This window comes from Lytechinus pictus, chromosome 3, assembly GCF_037042905.1.
Source record: "Lytechinus pictus isolate F3 Inbred chromosome 3, Lp3.0, whole genome shotgun sequence".
Taxonomy (NCBI): domain Eukaryota; kingdom Metazoa; phylum Echinodermata; class Echinoidea; order Temnopleuroida; family Toxopneustidae; genus Lytechinus; species Lytechinus pictus.
In genome coordinates this window covers 50482645-50502287 of record NC_087247.1, presented here as the reverse complement: position 1 = coordinate 50502287, position 19643 = coordinate 50482645, and the positions used below count along the sequence as shown (strand labels likewise).

Below are 19643 nucleotides of genomic sequence, written 5' to 3'. Positions count from 1 at the left end.
CATATAGTTTTATAAGATTCTGTTCATGCTATACAGGGGGGGGGGGGGGGGATACTACTTTCCCTATAAGTGAAGATTGGGAGAAAGAAAAGTTTTACAAGTTTTAACTAGTTATAGACAAAGCTTATATCTTGGTCTTCTTGGACAAAACTACAATTTAATTTTGTTTTTCTCTTTTGATTTCTCTGTTTTCTCTCTTGAGTTACTTACTTGCAATTGTCTAAATATTGGCACCTGTTATGCATACTTTTAGCTCTTGACTGATTACATCGCTGGTTCTCCTACAACTCCTACTTGCAGGACAATTTATAAAATACTAATAATGATAATAAAATGAACAATCCAAATGTCCCTGTATCTGTCATGTGTAGATGCTCATGACGCAGTATTGAAAGGAAATAGAAACATTGTGAAAAGGGAAGAGAGCTACTTTTACTGGAAAGCTTTCTGAATAACCAGATTTTTTGTAAGATTTTGAAGATGCTAAGAGAGGAAATTTTACAGAAATCTTGTGGAAATAATAAAAAATTATGGAGGGTCAATTGTCATAAGCATATCAGTGATTTTAATTTTCTGAATGTATCAGCAATTACAAAAGAATATTTGTGGAATTGGAAGATGAATATCAAAATATGTAACTAATGTGACCGAAACTCAAAGCAAATTTGACTGAATAAAATTCATTTTCTAATTTCTTATCCTTTCTTATCCAAGGATACACCATACATGAAGACGAATATGGTGGTATCGAGGCTGGACGTGGCCATCTTCCATCCAGATCATCTGACTTGTCCATCTTGTTGACTGGTCTTGGAGCTGACCTTGGACCTGTTGGTAGGTCACTGGACAGTGCAATGGTCAAGACTGACCATGGAGTAAAGCATCCTCTTCCGCTTAGTCTTCAACATGCCTTACATCTTGGGGCTTGGATGACTGCACAAGATCCCATGAGTAAGTGATAAAATTTCTTCGACAGTCCAGCTCAAATTCCCTGATAAAGCAGGCAATTTCTGATTAGATTTTTGTCTAGTATTGTAGTTCAGAGATCATGAGTTTTAAAGTTATTGATCACACTTGAATTATTCAGATTTAATATTATTTACTTCAATTTAGCCCCACAATGCCAAATGCATGTGTCCTGTCCATTGATCATAATTTCTTCTCTGGTGATCCAATTCATTATAAATTTATTTTTGGAAAGGACAAAACTTTGTACAAAAATAATAAAATAGCAAAATGTACTTCATAGAGGTACATAGAGAAGATTTTGATTCTTAGACCAATATCCATCAAGATAAATTTTTTTTAAGAGTTGATGGTACTTGATTCAATGTACACAAATTTCTCTAACAGATTCAAAGAATAAGAAGACGGAAAGGAATTTAAGTTTCTCAATTATAAAATTGCATACCTATGCATGATCTGTTGAAACTCAACAAAGTCTGAAAAATAGAATCGGTTTCAAGGAAATTCTTGTACATCATTGATTGAATTTTGTACTTTGGCAGGAGATATAAAAGAGTTTCAATTCAAGATCAGCCAATTTAACCAAAAAAAAAACATGAAACCCAATTACTACAGGTATTTGGCTCATTACATAGAAATTTGCCTTGAGATTTGTCATGGAATTTGAGCTTGACTTTCACGTATTCATTTATACATTGCTTGACTTTGCTAAAATGCTCCGCTGGCCTGTTATAAGGTAGATTTACCTAATGATTCTAGATTGTTTTGATTTTGAAATAAAAAGAGAAGAACTTTACAAAGTCTCTCATCCAGATTATTGCCATACTTTATTTATTCAGAAACATTTAGATGCTTGCAGATATAATTTGCTATGTAGTCTCCTATTCTGAATGTTGCTTTGATGCTAAATAGTATTTTCATTTTATTTGAAAAAGAACTATGTCTGCAATGTGGAAATTCAATAACTGTACCAATTCATGCATTTCTTATTTCATGCCCTGAAGTCGCGCATTTATTGTGATGTCATTCTACATTAACTCTGAGATATTGGTCAAACAAAGTGTAATAAACACCATGAAATAATCCCTGTGTTTCTCAGTAAAAATAATTACAAACCTCATTTATACATAAACTACACTTCCCTGGAATGACAATTGTAGTTCTACCAATTGTTTCCTGTGCTTAGGATTCATTATTCAGTTGAATATCTCTTTGTTTTTGTCTCACCTGCATAGCAGAGTGAGACTATAGGCGCCGCTTCTCCGACAGCGGCAGCGTCAACACCAAATCTTAATCTTAGGTTAAGTTTTTTAAATGACAGCATAACTTAGAAAGTATATGGACCTAGTTCATGAAACTTGGCCATAAGATTAATCAAGTATTACTAAACATCCTGCCTGAGTTTCGGGTCACATGACCAAGGTCAAAGGTCATTTAGGGTCAATGAACTTAGACCATGTTGGGGGAATCAACATCAAAATCTTAACCTAAGGTTAAGTTTTGAAATGTCATCATAACTTAGAAAATATATGGACGTAGTTCATGAAACTTGGATATAAGGTCAATCCAGTATTACTGAACATCCTGCTTGAGTTTCACGTCACATGACCAAGGTCAAAGGTCATTTAGGGTCAATGAACTTTAGCCAAATTGGGGGTATTTGTTGAATTACCATCATAACTTTGAAAGTTTATGGATCTGATTCATGAAACTTGGTCAGAAGAGTAATCAAGTATCACTAAACATTCTGTGCAAGTTTCAGGTCATATGATTAAGGTCAAAGGTCATTTCAGGTCAATGAACTTTGGCCAAGTTGGGGGTATTTGTTGAATTACCATCATAACTTTGAAAGTTTATTGGTCTATAATACTAAATAGGTTCATTATTGCGGATTGAAATAATCGCTAGAAGGTATTCATTTGTCTCGCAATCTACTATGGTCAACAAGGAAATTCGTGATCACTCTCGCAAAAAGTGTTCACTGGCTTTCTAGGAAATTCGTGATCACTCTCGCAAAAAGTGTTCACTAGCTTTCGAGTGCCGCTGCAACTCTTTATCAAGTGACGAAAATTATCTGAAAACGTAAATAAGCCGGGGGTATATGCAAATACGCCGTGGGTCGGCAATATGCAAATTAGACAAAATTGGCGGGCTCGCTATTTTCCCGTGGGCGGGGGCTGACTAGCTGAGCGGTCCCTCATTCGGGGCCGGGAACGATCGGGTCGGCGTGCACTGCCAGGTAAGGGGGTATTGTGCTGTCGGATGGTTCGCATCCAGAAGTCGGGGATGTCGATCCCGCTGTCTCTGTTGAAGTTGTTAGGACAAAGACGTATACTAATAGCCTCCTTAATCCTGCGTGTATACCAATGTCTCTCTTTGGCAATGCAATGTACACCCTCCCAATCTGGGTGGTGTTGCTTCTCCCAAGCATGTTCTGCCACCGCGGATGTGTCGGTTCGCTGTAACCGAACATCGCGCTTGTGTTCAGAAATGCGTTCAACTATCGGTCGGGCTGTTTCTCCGATGTAAGACCCGTCACATCCCTGGCAAGGAATGTTGTATACTACGCCATCACGTCTGTGATCAGGGATAGGGTCTTTGGGGTGTACAAGCTGTTTGTGTAAGGTGGTGTCCGAGCGGAAAACCGTTCGGATACCGTGACCTTCTAATCGGCATTTAAGTTGTTGTGAGAGGCCATCTATGTATGGCAAGACTGTGCAAGTCTTGAAAACCTTCTGATCCCTTGGTGGTTGTTTTTTCTTGAAAGTGTTCTTGATAAAACGGCGTGGGTAGCCGTTGCTGTACAAGGCGCCACGTATGTGTGCTCTTTCTTTCGGGAGTTCAGGTGGGTGAGTTATGATACGTGCTGCTCTGTCGAACAGGCATTTAACAAGACCCTTCTTGACCGATTTGTCGTGATGAGAATCATATGGTATGTATTGGTCTGTATGAGTGGGCTTGCGGTAGACAGAGGTGGAGAGTTTCTCGCCCTCGTGTCTTTGGACTAGCGTGTCAAGGAATGCTAATTTCCCTCCTTGCTCAGTCTCCAGAGTGAACTGGATGGACGGTTGCTGGCTATTCATGTATGAGAGTAGGCTGTCTGTTTCGGATCTGTTTACGATTATGAAAGTGTCATCGACGTATCTCTTCCACACCCGAGGGTGGCATGTGGAAGGACACTTGGGCAAAGCGTTCTGTTCAAAACCTTCCATATATAGGTTAGCCACAACCGCTGGTCTAGTTCATAAAAATTGGACATAAGAGTAATCAAGTATCACTGAACATCCTGTGTGCATTTCAGGTCACATCACCAAGGTCAAAGGTCAATGAACTTTGGCTATAATGGGGGTATCTGTGAATTACCATCATAACTTTGAAAGTTTATGGATCTGATTCATGAAACTTGAACAAAGAGTAATCAAGTGTCACTGAACATACTGTGCGAGTTTCAGGTCACATGATCAAGGTCAAAGGTCATGTAAGGTCAATGAACTTTGGCCAAGTTGGGGATATTTGTTGAATTACCATCATAACTTTGAAAGTTTATTAGTCTAGTTCATAAAACGTGGACATAAGAGTAATTAAGTATCACTAAACATCCTGTGCGAATTTCAGGTCACATGACCAAGGTCAAAGGTCAATGAACTTTGGCCATGTGGGGGAGTATCTGTTGAATTACCATCATAACTTTAAAAGTTTATGGATCTGATTCATGAAACTTGGACATAAGAATAATCAAGTATCTTTGAACATTTCGTCCGAGTTTCAGATCACATGACCAAAGTTAAAGGTCATTTAAGGTCATTGAACTTTGGCCATTTTAGAGGTAATTATTAGATTGTTGTCATAACTTTCAAAGTTTTATAGATATAGTGTATAAAATGTGGATATAGGGGTAATCAAGTTTTACTGACAAGTTTTAGGTCACATGATCAAGGTCAAATGTCAATGAACGTAGTATTGTATCATTATATGAATGGTGTTTTTTTAAAATAATTATATGATAGTAGTTTTCAAAGTCAGCACTGCTGCTATATTTAATCGCGTGATGCAGGTGAGACCGCCAGAGGCATTCCACTTGTTTTAATTTTCCTTTGCAGTTCCTGCTATTTTGTTCGTTTTTTTAGGAAAAAGTGGTTGACTCACAAGCCTCTCATGATAATTTATATTGGTGATGCATGTATTATGAAATGCATGAATTTGATAGGTTAGTTGGTGCATTTGCTTCACTTTGGAATCTCAACAAATCGGTATTTGTAAGAATTAAAAACGAAGGCATGAATAATGTAACATTGTTTCTGCATTTGTATGTAGAACAGTTACTGCAAATTTTTAATGAATGATTCTTTAATGTATGGAAACCTCATTTAGAATTTTGTGTAATTTATTTTCTTATATAAAGATGTGGATTGTAAAGCAAAAGTGGCTCAAAACAGACTAGAAAAAGCTATTGAGAGTGAGTGGGGGGTGAGAGATGAGAAAAACAAATACAGCAACCATGGTACAGCAATTATGGTATTAAAAACTAGACTTATCCAAGATTAAGGTGAAATATCATTCAAAATTCAAGTATTATCTGGCTGCACCCAAATTCATGACTGAAGTAATCAAATGATTGAATCCCAGATCGGTTTAGGGCTCCCTCTATAGACTTCATGATGTTTGATGTTTGCTCCATCTTCAACTACTTCTAGATGGTTGGCAATATCTCTTACATGTATCCCCAAGTTATTCTAAACTAAAACTATCACAATTGTCTGTAATCATAACCCAACAAAATAGGGTAATTAAATAGGTATTCCACTTGAGTATTGATAGGAATTGATTAGAGTAAGATTTTTTTTTAAATCAGATGAGTTGTGGAATTGAAACAGTTGTAAGCATAATGCCTGGAATGAGTGAGTTGATATGTTACATCCACACCTTTTTTTATTACATGAAATCGCAATAATTTCATTTTCCCATTATGTAACAATTACAGCTTTTATTGTTTGCACATTCATTAGGAGGTATTTTTGTTATTATATTCTTGATGCAGAAAATTAGAATGATTACAATTTTCATGAATCAAATAAAAGAGGAAAGCGAAAAAGGTGGGTATTCGACATAATCACCAAAGGATTACAGACTTACAACTTAAAATGCGAAACTATCATAAACTTTATTATTTTGTCATTCAATTTTAAAGGATACAGCATTTTTAATTCAACTGTGCTTGCTCATGTTATATTAAGTTTACACAACCTGATATACAACTCGAATGGGGGGGGGGAAGCTCTTTTCAGTTGGAATCAACAGGATTTTATTTTGCACAGCTCATGAATACAGGGATTTCCAGGTCGTATATTTGGCAATATTGAGTATATCAATACATGTAGTATTAAACACATTTTGTGTAATGATTTCCTTTGCATAAAGCAATATACCATTGCATAAAGCAATATACCAGAAGAAATACATGTAATTATATATCCCTGATTGCAGTGCCCAACTCTGGGTTACTGAGAAAAAAGAATAAATAACATTACGTGACATGGATTATCTCAAAGAATCATATTTATTAGGTTATCTTTCACAGATCTTCATTTAGCGTTATTGATAAGAAATAAAAACCAACAAAATCCAATCAACTCCAAAAGAAATGCATCTTAATTGTATTGATAAGACCAGAATAATTGGTGGTTCAGTTAATTTGACTTTCATTATTTTTTTTACCGCGGCAAATTACCCTACAGGGTATATATTCCTTGCTTTTGCAATTTTTGTCCCTTACTGCTGCCTTCGTTTCTCTATATATCTATCCATCTGTCTATCTTTCAGTCAATCTTTTGTTGCATTTATTTTTCCTTTGATCTATCTATCTGTGGTGTCAGTTTATCTTCTTTATCTATCCATCCATCAATGATTGTCATTTTTGTTTGTATTCACTTCTCTCACTTCATCTATCAATCCCCTTTCCTCCTCTCTCCCTCCCTCTCTCTCCCCTCCCCCTTCCTACCCTCTTTCCACTCCCCCTCTCTCTCTCTCTGTCTCCCCCAACATCACCATCATCTCTCTATCCTCATCATCACCCTTTCTTTGTCAATCAACTCTGTAATAAAGACCTGCCAATGTACGTTTCTTTTCCACCCCCATGCATACATAATAGATCATAACACTGTGCACACTTGACAGGTGAATACCATGACAGATGACTTTACAAGGGACACGCGAGTGGTCACTGCCCCACACATTCAGATTCCATTCTATCCTTTAGGAATTTCCAGCATGATTGCGTGCTTGGAGAATGTGTTTAGTTGATTGTGTGGTTTTTAATTAGCATATTCATTTAATCGTGAACAAGAGTTAGGTGTACAATTGTCAGAATCATCTCAATATGTTTATAATGGAAAAATAGAGAAATAGACGAAGGGAATTTATGTACAGTGTATGCTGTCAGGTCCTAGTTCCAGAGAGACTGTGATCTGAATAACCATAAGTGTTGACCTATACCATATTTTAAATCTAGGAGCAATGGAATGGTTTGTTTGTTTATTTATTTATCCATTTATTTATTTGTTCATTCATGTATTTGTTTGTATATTTGTGTATTTATTCATATACTTATTTTTCTATTTATTTATTTGTTTATTTTATTATTCATTTTCATATTTGTATATTTATTTTATTATTTATTCATTTGTTGATCTATCTAAATATTTATTCATGTATTCATTCATTCACTTATTTGTTCATTTGTACATTTTATTTAGTTATTTATCAATTTGTTTTATCTTTAGACAAGATGGTCTCTTCATTGCAAAAAACTGCTTTTTAAGAAAACACTTTAGAACGTTAGAATCAAATGACAGAAAAGAGTTATAAACACAATGCCAAGAACAGTACACCTAAGTTTTAAGTTTACTCTCTGTTAAGAGTACCATGTGTTCTTGTTGTCATCCTGTAGTAAAGGAGATTATCAAAAATATCACTTTTAAATTGCTGTGTACTTAAAAACCCATTATCTCATCTGATAAAAGGAGATGCAAATTTTGCCATTTTGGGCTACCCAGGTCTTAAACCATGGTTCAATTTGAAATTTGTTTCAAAGTATCTCAACAACATTTCCAGATTGTTTACCAACATTTAACCCACAGATTTAAGTCTTATTTTCAAGTTTTATTTCTGTGTTCAGAATGTCTTGTACTGGAATATGATTTTATTTAGGTGGTTGATTGTCATCACCCAATGCCTTATGACAAGGATTACTTTCACACCCCTCTCTAGTCTGTACTTTAAATCAGTCTATGGAAGTATGAATCCCATTTATATTATCTCATCAGTAAAGGTGATTCCAGTTTGGATATTTTTGGCTAGTCATATTTGTACCATCCTTGACTTAAAGTTAAACCTCTGTTCATCAGAGCATCCTTTATTTCCCTAGTCTATATCGTTCCATGCCTAATAATGGAGATGTCAAGGATCACTCTCACACCTCTTTGCACTATGAATTCCATTTATCTCATCCCATTATGGAGATTTACATTACTTCCATACAACTACCCTAAGATGGCGTGACTTCTTTTTTGTGTAAAAGCCATGCTCTTTCTTTGAAATGGGCAAGGTTTTACTATGTACATGTACTTAAAGAGAGCAGTTGGACGGCGGAAGAACAGTGATGCAAATGGAGAGTGAGAGAAAGAAAAAAAAACAGAGAGCGGAGAAGGAGAAAGTGGGGGAAATAGAGAGGGAGAGAGAATGTGCATAGGAAGGGAGAAGGGCAAGTGGTATTTACATGTAAAAAAGAAGAAGATAGAATGGGGTTGTTATATGCCCTCTTTAGCTACTTAGTAGTCAGTTATCATGGAAAAGAATAAGAAGATAATAAGAGACTCAAAGAAATGTTTCTTTAAATGATAAGTGATTCCTTATGAATAAACATTCTGTAGTCTCATTGTTGCAATTTTTTTTTGCTTGAAAATTTCATCTTGAAATAATACCCCAGAAAGAGAATATTAATGAAAAAATTATCAATAACCCTTACAATATCCTTCACACTTCATCACACTTCATCACAATCATTTACAGGGATGAGTTGGAAAGATCTGACCAATTTTTTCCAAGAGTTTACTGCTTAATGGGGCAGAAATTTGATTAAGGGTGCATTCGTGGCGGTCTCCTACCCTATCACTGCTGTGACCTTGATTTGCGCTTCGGCACAGCGGGGGAGTGATACTGACACCGCTCTAAAATGTCTCTCTTCCTGCGATCTTGCCGGGTTTGGGGTTGATTAATCCAGTGACAATTTCTCTCCCGGAATTAATGAATTGAAATGTTGAAAGCAATCTTCATGCAATTTTGCGTGATGAAGTTATAAACTTTGACAGCTTATTAAAGCAATCCATTCAACTGTTACTTCTTTGCATGCCATTTGAATCTTTACACAGATTAAGTTCAAAGAAATTTATGACCTAAAGATATTTGGTTTTCTCTTTACATGCTTTTGAAAAATATAAAAAGCACAACAAATTCCAAGATAAATCCTTTGTACACATTTTCTTCAACTTCTTCATCTTTTCAGCACCAAGTAGGATAATATACTATCATTTTGCTAGGTATGGGAAGATGATCTATTTTTCAAATATATTTATTAATTCAGTGATAACAGTTTGCGGGGAGTTCTGCTGTCATTGCAGAATGTAAAAACAAATTAATGAATTTTTCAGATTGAATGTAGAAATTTCACTCCTTGAGCAATTAATTGAATTGCCCCTTTTCTCTGAAAGAAAGGATTTTCTGTCGTACTCAACATACACTGCAAGTGACGTTTACAGCCAGGGAACATTGTAGGAAGCTCTTGGACCCTCTAGCGTACCAGATCTCGGGATGTCTTTAGCTGTTTTTTCAGCTGCACTCGGGGTAGGAGAATAAAATGAAAGAAGAAATGCAGTCACAGATCTGCACTGCTTTATGCTTAGTATTACTGAATGTATAATAGCATACATAGAATGCCAGGTATGTGTTAAGAATTGGGCTGACTGATATTACAATCCCATCACCATCCTGTAGCTTTATCCTACTGCCAAAACCAATGACACACCATAATGCCTTGATCATGCTGTACTTTCTTACAGGTATTCAAAACAGACATGTCATTTAACCATTTTATAGAGCAGTTTCAGAAACGAAAATTGAGGAGGCAAGAATTGCAAGAATCACATAGCACAAATACCCTTTTCCTCTGAAAGAAGAGAAATTGAGCAAGTTGGAACATTGTCAAAGAAAATAATTTTGTCTTTTATAGGACATACTCAGAATATGTAGATAGGGCATTTTCAAAATTTGTAATAAAAAGAGTGGAAATTTTATTCTTTGTACAGGGTTTAATACAGGCTATCAATTTCATTGGGATGCACATGCTTTCAAGTATTCACTGGATTTGTCACAGAAGCAAAGAAGGTGAGCAGAAATATGATATGCAAAATCTTTGGAAGATAGGAATTTTTGATAATTCATTTGAGAGGGATTCTGAAAATGTCAACAGGATTTGGAGGGAGTAGAAATTAATAATTTTGGATGTAGAATTAAAGCTTCCTCCGAGCTGTTTCACAAAATTGTTTGTGAACTTGTGCATGACCTAATGAATGGCAGGAACATAATGCAGACAGTCAATTACTTTTTATTTGTCTCAATCATATTAGCTGAAGTTAGAGTATGCATATGGCAATGTACAAGTACTCTTCAAACCTATTTTTGTCTCACCTGCATAGCAGAGTGAGACTATAGGCGCCGCTTTTCCGACGGCGGCGGCGGCGGCGACGGCGGCGTCAACACCAAATCTTAACCTGAGGTTAAGTTTTTGAAATGACAGCATAACTTAGAAAGTATATGGACCTAGTTCATGAAACTTGGCCATAAGGTTGATCAAGTATTACTGAACATCCTGCCTGAGTTTCATGTCACATGACCAAGGTCAAAGGTCATTTAGGGTCAATGAACTTAGACCATGTTGGGGGAATCAACATCAAAATCTTAACCTAAGGTTAAGTTTTTGAAATGTCATCATAACTTAGAAAATATATGGACCTAGTTCATGAAACTTATACATAAGGTTAATCAAGTATCACTGAACATCCTGCTTGAGTTTTACATCACATGACCAAGGTCAAAGGTCATTTAGGGTCAATGAACTTTGGCCGAATTGGGGGTATCTGTTGAATTACCATCATAACTTTGAAAGTTTATGGATCTGATTCATGAAACTTGGACATAATAGTAATCAAGTATTACTGAACATCCTGTGCAAGTTTCAGGTCACATGATCAAGGTCAAAGGTCATTTAGGGTCAATGAACTTTGGCCAAATTGGGGTATTTGTTGAATTACAGCCATAAATTTGAAAGTGTGTTGGTCTAGTTCATAAAACTTGGACATAATAGTAATCAAGTATCACTGAACATCCTGTGCGAGTTTCAGGTCACATGATCAAGGTCAAAGGTCATGTAAGGTCAAAGAACTTTGGCCACGTTGGGGGTATTTGTTGAATTGCCATCATATCTCTATAAGTGTATTGGTCTAGTTCATAAAACGTGGAAATAAGAGTAACCTAGTATCACTGAACGTCTTGTGCGAGTTATAGTAGTTTTCAAAATCAGCACTGCTGCTCTATTGAATCGCGTGATGCAGGTGAGACGGCCAGAGGCATTCCACTTGTTAAGATAAAGTGTCTATTTGGGGGCCTTATTTTTGTAAATGGCATTATTGCAAAAGAAATTGTTAGTATGTGATGAGCAATCTTTGACTTCAATTCAAACACTTCATTTTCCAGTGATGAGTGAAGTAAAAAACAAATGTAACTTTGTAATCAGCTACTTGTATATTACCCCCCCCCCCCTGATGTACATGTTGTAGATTGTACATGTATCTAGGACTGGATCAGTGATGCATGCCAGCACAAATTAAATTCCTCTTGAACTCCTTCCTCATGTGACTTATCTTTCCTTCAAGTAAATGACTAGAGTTACTTTAGCAGCATTTCCATGAACTGGGTAAGTGCCCCATGACATTTTCTCACGTCATAGTTTGAAATTTACATTTTAAACCAAGCCTTTTGAATCAATGATTTGGCCAAAGCAATTAATCAAATCTCAGTATTCTCCATACGGTTGGTAAAGGGCATTTTTATTGAGTGTTAAAAAGATTGTGCCAAGATTTAAAGTTTAGTTAATAAGTGCTGTTAACGTAAAATCTTTTTTGAATTCACATGTTTTTATATAATTTAGATCTGTATTTTAAGGTAAAGCCAGGCTCTCTGAGGGAGCAATTCCAGAAATGTATTTATTTGTGATCATCCTAATTAAATAGGATGTATGTGGATAACTAAATGAATTACAAATTGAAATCTGTTTATTTATGATGGAGGACACACAAAACGTAAAGAAAACAAAATGATGATTATTATGTATATTGCAATTGTTGCAATAAACATGATTATCATCGTTTTAACTTATAACACTCCTGGAATGAACATTTTATTTAAAGAATTATCATTCAGATATAAGATACATTTATTATACATAAATATTAAGATCTCATGCCAGAATATCAACCATATATATTCAGGCATGATATTCTCCCGATTGAAATCGGAATTCTGATTTTTTAAATGATTTTTGTCCGATTTTTTTTTTAACGTGAAATCCTTTGCCCAGGAACATTCTCATGCTGTTTTTACTGCTTTTTAAAGTCAAATGATAAAATTATCATACAGACTCGCCTTGAAAAATCATGGGGCGCCTCGGACTTTGGTCACTAGTTGCTAAGATTAGATTTATTTCCTTGGATCTGAATTGGCCTGCTGATTGGAAAATATTGATGGTGTGAAGGAGGCTGATAGCAACATGCCTTTAATATGCAGGGTTCACTAGAGTGATGTATTAAATGGATCTCATGATGATTGAGAAGGTGATTGAGTTGAATGATTCTTTAAACGTAATGATGTTTGAATGATGATCCTAGAGAAATACACAGTTAAAGAGTTTTCTAATGAAGTGATGTTTACTGAGTGACAGTTTGATGGGTCATTTACTGTACATAGTCTTTATATAAGTACAATAAGTTCAATTTTACTTTGATTATTCAAAAAATGAGTACAGCAATGATAAGTATGAATAATTTCCAAATATATTTATAGTACTTACATGTAATAATAATGATGGAATATTTCAGCTTATCATTTGTTTGGAATGTGGAAAATCATACTGTCATCAGTACCAGCAATAATCATCACCATCATCAACATAATTGTTATCAATTCTTCTAATAATTTTTCTTTTGATCATTTAAAAAAAAATCAGAAAGGACCTTTTACAAAGAGAATTTTCTTTTTCCAAAACATTACACTAATCTCTTATTTTTAAAGCTGTGATGGACATGATCCTTATTTTCTTTCAATCATTGAAATTCACTAATTCCTAAAATAGAAATATGTAGCAAAGCAAAAATTGGATATGGATTGGATTTCAAGAGTTATTAGAAAATAAAAATGCAAACCCTGTTTTGACTCTCTCATTTATATGCTGTGCAGTTTCTCTGATTCTTGAATCTCAAGATAATCACTGACACATTAGTAATGAAAATTCTCTTTTATGGAGTTAATGCCTCTGAATAAAGGATCCCCAGAAAGAGATTAACCTAATCAGGCAATCACTGGTGAAAGCTAAAGTAGATATGAATACAGTCAATGTAGTGGTTTACTTGAGAATGATTAAAAAAAAAGAAACGACAGGTTCAATACAAAATACTGGTTTTCCTTCTGTCAGTATTTATTGTAGGAAAGGGAAAGATACTTTTCTTGTACAAGGAAGTACAAATTTTCATTGGTCAATACAATTATGTAACTTACAACAGTTAGAATTCTTGGCTTTGTAATGCATTTATGGGGCCCCATCATATTATCATGCATATTATAATAAACTGCAGCCCCCATTACACAGTTTGGACATCTCTTTTTTCTTCCAAAAATTGTGTGTATTTAAATGCAGTGATGGATCTAAAGGTCTGAGAGATAAGAGGAAATCCTTCTCAACTATATGAAGTGCAAAAGAAGTATCCCAAATATTGTTTTTGCAACCATGATCTCCATGTACACTTTGTCTTTGAGCTTTGAAATATGGAAGAGAAACTGCTTGAGAGCATTAGAACACTTATTTGAAAATCTAAAGGGCAAATTTGTATATGAAATCAAGTGATAGACCTTAAACCATGTTTCCAGGATTATGTATGACTGAAGTTATAAATTTGCAGCTGATTTTGATTCAGAAAATTGAATTTAAGACCTAGTAGTTAATTATTATTTTTTTAATGAGAATAGGAGAATATACATCTGCACCTGATCAACTTAGTATCTTACCAGTACTAGGATTGATAATAGCGACAGTAACACTAACAGCGATGAGGATGATGATGATATTGGTGATTATACTAACAATGTTAATTTTGATGGTGGTGGTTGGAATGATAATAGAAAGAAAGATGAATTATTATTACACATAAAATATAGGCGAGCACAAGCTGTACAATTTAGAAAGTTATTCACTGACGGTTGAAGCCTGCTTGTCCCTATTTTAATTCATTACTAAATTGTATGATTGTGCATCCCCTAAAACAGGTATCATGTGGAAGATATACAAAAGAAATATGTTTCATTGGATGAATTTACAGATCTTACAATTACATCAAAATTTAATTTGATCAGACATTTAGGTCACATTTTTGCCTTGTTTATATAAAACCCCTTCTAAAGCAAAGAATGTGCTGAAAATTTTAGGACAAATCTTTGTCTGTAGCTTTCTAATATTTAATTAATATTTTTAAAGTGGGTGCTCAAATGGTTATTTTTGAATAAAAATGAAAACATATACAGAGGGAGGATGCTAGATGCCAAATTTGAATTCTAACGACTAAAAACCCCAGTATGATATTGACTGTTACACTTTTGTAATATTGGAATATTAGGTGAAAGTCAAGTATTATTTACATTACTGACCCTTTACCAAATCCTTAGGTTGGTTTTAATGAATTTTGTTTCACTCAGTAGCATTCTAACTAATTACCATATTGAGATGGATGACACTAAAAAAAACTCCTCATTATGGCATCCCATGCTCCTTGGAACACTTAATTAGAAGGAAGTATGTTAGAAAAAGAAATACATTTGTGACACACAAAGGTTTGAACCTTTGCCTCTTATTAAATCAAGTGCTCAAACCTCTTGACAATGACACCTCTAGTGCCTTGTAATGAGTTTGTGTGAATGTATACATACATGAATGAACATGAGCGGGCAGGCCTACTGAGAGTATAAGCCTGACATTTTTATTAAAGCAAACATCAAATTGACACAATGGAATACGTCCACTTCATGGTTGTTACCCAAATATGTCAACATCAGTTTGATAACATTATATTCAGTATGTCGTTCCTTCAAAAAACAAGTTTCTTAGAATGTCAAACATGATCATTTGACTACATTATAAATCAAGAACTCTTCATTGTTGTCAGAAGAGCCATGCTTGGGGGAAGTCTTTTGAATATTATATTTGAATACTTAATTCATTTTAGTTGCACTTCCTTACAATTAAACACACTTAGATTATTAGATTTACTTTTTTTTTTTTTTTCATTCTAAGGGAATTATCAACTTTTACTACACGGGTGTCTCTTTTTTTATGTAAAACTTAGTGTCCTACAAACTGTAATTGCTTATAGATTATGAAATGTCATCTGACAAACTAGTAGGGGTCTAGGGAGGTTACTTTTTGCCATTTACTTAAAAATGTGAAGAAAGGAAAACCTTTTTAACCTCTTGCTACTTGCAACAATTTTTCTCATTTAATAATTAAAACTATTTCTTTTGAAAAGACTAAATTTCAGAAAAAATTTAAGTGTAAACTCTACCAGTACTAAAAAATGTCTGGCTATTAATTGAAAAGGATGCACATCTCTTCCTCTCTTTCTTTTCTTTCTCTTTACTTAACAGCTTTATCTGGCAAATAAGGGTGAAGTCAGCCATTTGAGGGTCATAAGGGCTTTAGGTATATCAAATTGTATTAGTCAGTGTCCTTTTGGCATTGTTCCGATTAAATAAAAACAAATGTGCCTACTGGACAGGTGCCTTTTTCCAATCAGTAGACTAGCGGATGTGTTTCTCACATACGTCATTTTCCGGAGAGTATAGGAACACATTTGAAATGAACACTCCCACATGAATTACATTCAAAGTGGGAGTATTGGAAGGGACTGGAATGCATGATTTTAGTGCTTTTACTATGGTAGACTTTTGCATTGACATTTTTTTATTTGTATCATGTGATTTTCTTATATTTCATTTGCTTATTTTCAGTGAAGTTCCAGTTAGATTTGTGTATGTCTTATTTCTTTCTGGGTGTTGGGGGGAAAGAAAAACAAATAGAGGAAATAAAAATTGAAAGTAACATGAAGGTGTAGAAAGTGCTATTTTATATTCCATAAAAATGTTCATTTTACCTTCAAATATTGTGAGACATAAATGATTAATTTTCTTTATGCATTATATTTGTCCTTCATCAGTCACTTTTTACCTTGTTTATGGCCATTCCTTCCACCCCAGGTGATACAACATTTTCTCCACAGACATTAGCTCCGGTTTTAAGGACATAGTGGTATAGTTAGGATTGTGATAAAGTTTTTGGTTCAGAATAATGTAAAGATAAGGATGATGGTTTATTTAGTTTCGGAGGTTATATTTTATGTTTGGCTTAAGCACAGATTTTTCATCAGAGCAAATGTCATGGATTCCCATCTCCCCTCTCTCTCCCTTCCCTCCCTCTGTCTTTATTTCTCTCATCTTTTTTTTATCTGTCTGTCAGCCTGTCTCCCTTATTCTCTCTCCACTTCCTCAATCTGTTTTGCTCTCTTTGTTTGAATGTCCCGAATCTCTCCTGTGTATTTCAATAATCCTTGGCTTGAGGATCTAGTATTCACCTCACAGATCCATGAGATACCTCTGGATGAGGAATGATATATCCCGAGCAGTCCATAAAACCCACATGGTTATAGATATGGCGGCTGTCGTGCTCTGCATGCATATAACCCCATTACCATCATGGGATAGAGGATGGGTTGAGAGGAGTACCATTACTTTGGTCGATGGGGCGTTGGATACTTGTTGAGTGTCTCCAAGACCAAGGGAATTCATTCCTTTTTCTTTTTGTTTTGATTTTCAAAGAGGATCAAATGTCCAGTTGATTGAGGATGTGATACTAGTTTGGGGATTTTAGAAGATGGGGAAATCATTCAGGAGTTCACAATAATCCATTCAAATTACAGATTTAGGACTTTTCAAAATGGCTTGGGGGAAGTTGGGGTGTTGTTCAGCAAAAGTTGTTAATGGCATCTTGGTGAAGATACAAATTACAAGCAAGTTTCAAATTTTAACAAGTAGATGGGTATATAACGTTTATCTTACTGCATCTCAGAAAGTTACCCCCCCCCCCAAAAAAAAAAAAAAAAAAAGCCCTGTGATTTTAGTAGATTCCAATTTTGAGAAGTTGCTCTTTATCATTTTTTAAAATTTGAATATATATTATATTTTTTTGAGGGGGGGTAGGTTACGTTAGCATCATGGGTTTGCATTCATGCTGAGAGTCTGAGAATATTTTTAGGATTGCTCATTGAATCTTACCCAAATGATAGCAGGGAAATCAATAAATGGGAGTCTTCTTTTCTTATTACAGTCTTCAAGTTTTCTTTTACAACCTCACTTTGAGGATGAATAATGTATCCTGTTATATGCAGGTGCCTATGGTGCAAGAAAGCCTTTTAATGTGTTTGAAAAATGACAAATAATTTGCCACCCAGTGGATATATAATGTTTTAACAAAGAAGAGTTACAGTATCTGTAGATCAATCTTCTGTTAGACATGTTAACTCAATTTCTGTGGATTCACTGCCATAGAACATCTCAGATATACATGGCACCGTACTGAGTGATTCAGCTATTTCCCTTTTAGAAATGTAGAATTGTTTGCATGAGGACTTTTTTCTCAACAACCAAGAAGAATTGAGATGGCAGACGTGCAGACAAAGAGACAGAGAGGTAGAAAGAACAAGAGGGAAGGAATCAGAAATAAAGCAAGTTAAGAACAGCATCTTTGATAGTATAGGAAATATGCATTATGCACAAGAAGATTGTAATGAAAGAAAGCGATTATAGAAATTGATCTTTAATGATGGCAATGAACATTGAATCGCCAGCCAGAGGAGAGGTTGACTTAGATAGATTTATGTCCTATGTGGCAGAGATTGGTTTTGTGATGAAGTATATGGATATTGTATTCTCTGAATTATTCATAACTTGATTTGGGATTTTCATCCACAGGTCAACCTGAACTATCTGCAGGCTCTTGGGAAGCGATCATTGGTATTAAGAAGGATCCATCTGTCCCATCTTGGCTTAAGGTATTTATCACATCCACAGTATAAGCATTCTTAAAGACAAATCCACCAAAATATTGAGTTCATCATTTGATTAATTGAAATAGAACCAAACGATCATGACTGAAAAGTTAATCAAATTCATTTTGAATTAGAGAGATAATGCATCCTAAGGTTTTACATTACTTTATGATAGATGCAGTATATTAGCATGGGCAGTATCCAAATGAGTTAGGTGGTGAAGATTTCATTATCACTTTTTTGATGTATAAAGCTTTTATTCCATCATGTAAATTATAGTTTTCTTGCCAAACTCTACTTTGGTATTTTGATACAGGGATTGACTTTTTCATTGTCACATCTGTAAAATCAATTAGCATAGAACTTGCCTTTAGTATATAGAAATACAGCATGCCAGCCTAATCAAGTAATTCAAACCATATGCTACATTTCTTGATACTAAGTTAAAGGTGATGCAACTTAACCTCAAATTATCTATTGATTAGACTTATCTTTGTCTAACCCAGATGCCATGAGAGAGAGCCTCTGAAAAAAAGAATCATAATCTATTTTTTTTAAGTGTTGCGTACAGTAATGGAATGTGGTATGACATATTGTAAGAATATTTTGAAATTGTATGCAGTATTATGTGTTGGAAAGAAATATAAAAACTAAATAAGCTGTGTGATTACTGAGATCTAAGATAAGATGCCCATAACAGATTTGATGCACCCTTAATACTGATCTCATATGAATTACAAAATCTCAGGGTCTTTTATTCATACCTTATTTTTCATCAAATATGAACACTCTTATGTGAAACTTATTGGCCCGAATTCACAAAGACGGTTTTTGAAACCATCGGTTGAACCCATGGTTTATGCAGATTTCCTGTATAGATTACGCTTATTTACCGCGTATATTAAAAAATGTCCAATGCTGATGCGCGCTTTTGTCACATTGCGCCAAATTGACGCCTGTTGCCATGGTTATCTACGCTATTTTATTCATAAGTCCACTGTTTTGAATTAATGAGTCCACTTTTCAAACAGAGGACTCATTGATAAAATAGCGTAGATAACCATGGCAACAAGTGTCAATTTGGTGCACTGCGAAAAATATGCGCATCAGCAGTAGAATTGTTTATATCCGCGGTAAATAAGCGTCATTTATACAGGAAATCTGCATAAACCATAGATTCAAAAGGTGGTTTTAAAAACTACC

The 19643-nt window shown here is 34.9% G+C and overlaps 1 protein-coding gene across 5 annotated transcripts in view; it reads left to right on the top strand.

Moving 5' to 3' along the window:
- LOC129255531 (uncharacterized) overlaps positions 1-1551 on the top strand; it is a 37217-nt gene extending 35666 nt beyond the window's left edge. For 4 of the 5 annotated variants that reach the window (XM_064097318.1, XM_064097314.1, XM_064097317.1 and 1 more), the window contains one exon: positions 715-1551. In XM_064097318.1, the coding sequence (XP_063953388.1) occupies positions 715-959 (245 nt within the window). In that variant the 3' untranslated portion in view covers positions 960-1551. The remainder of the gene's footprint in view (positions 1-714) is intronic. The other variant, XM_064097316.1, reaches the window with a different exon arrangement.
- The last annotated feature ends 18092 nt before the right edge of the window (positions 1552-19643 follow it).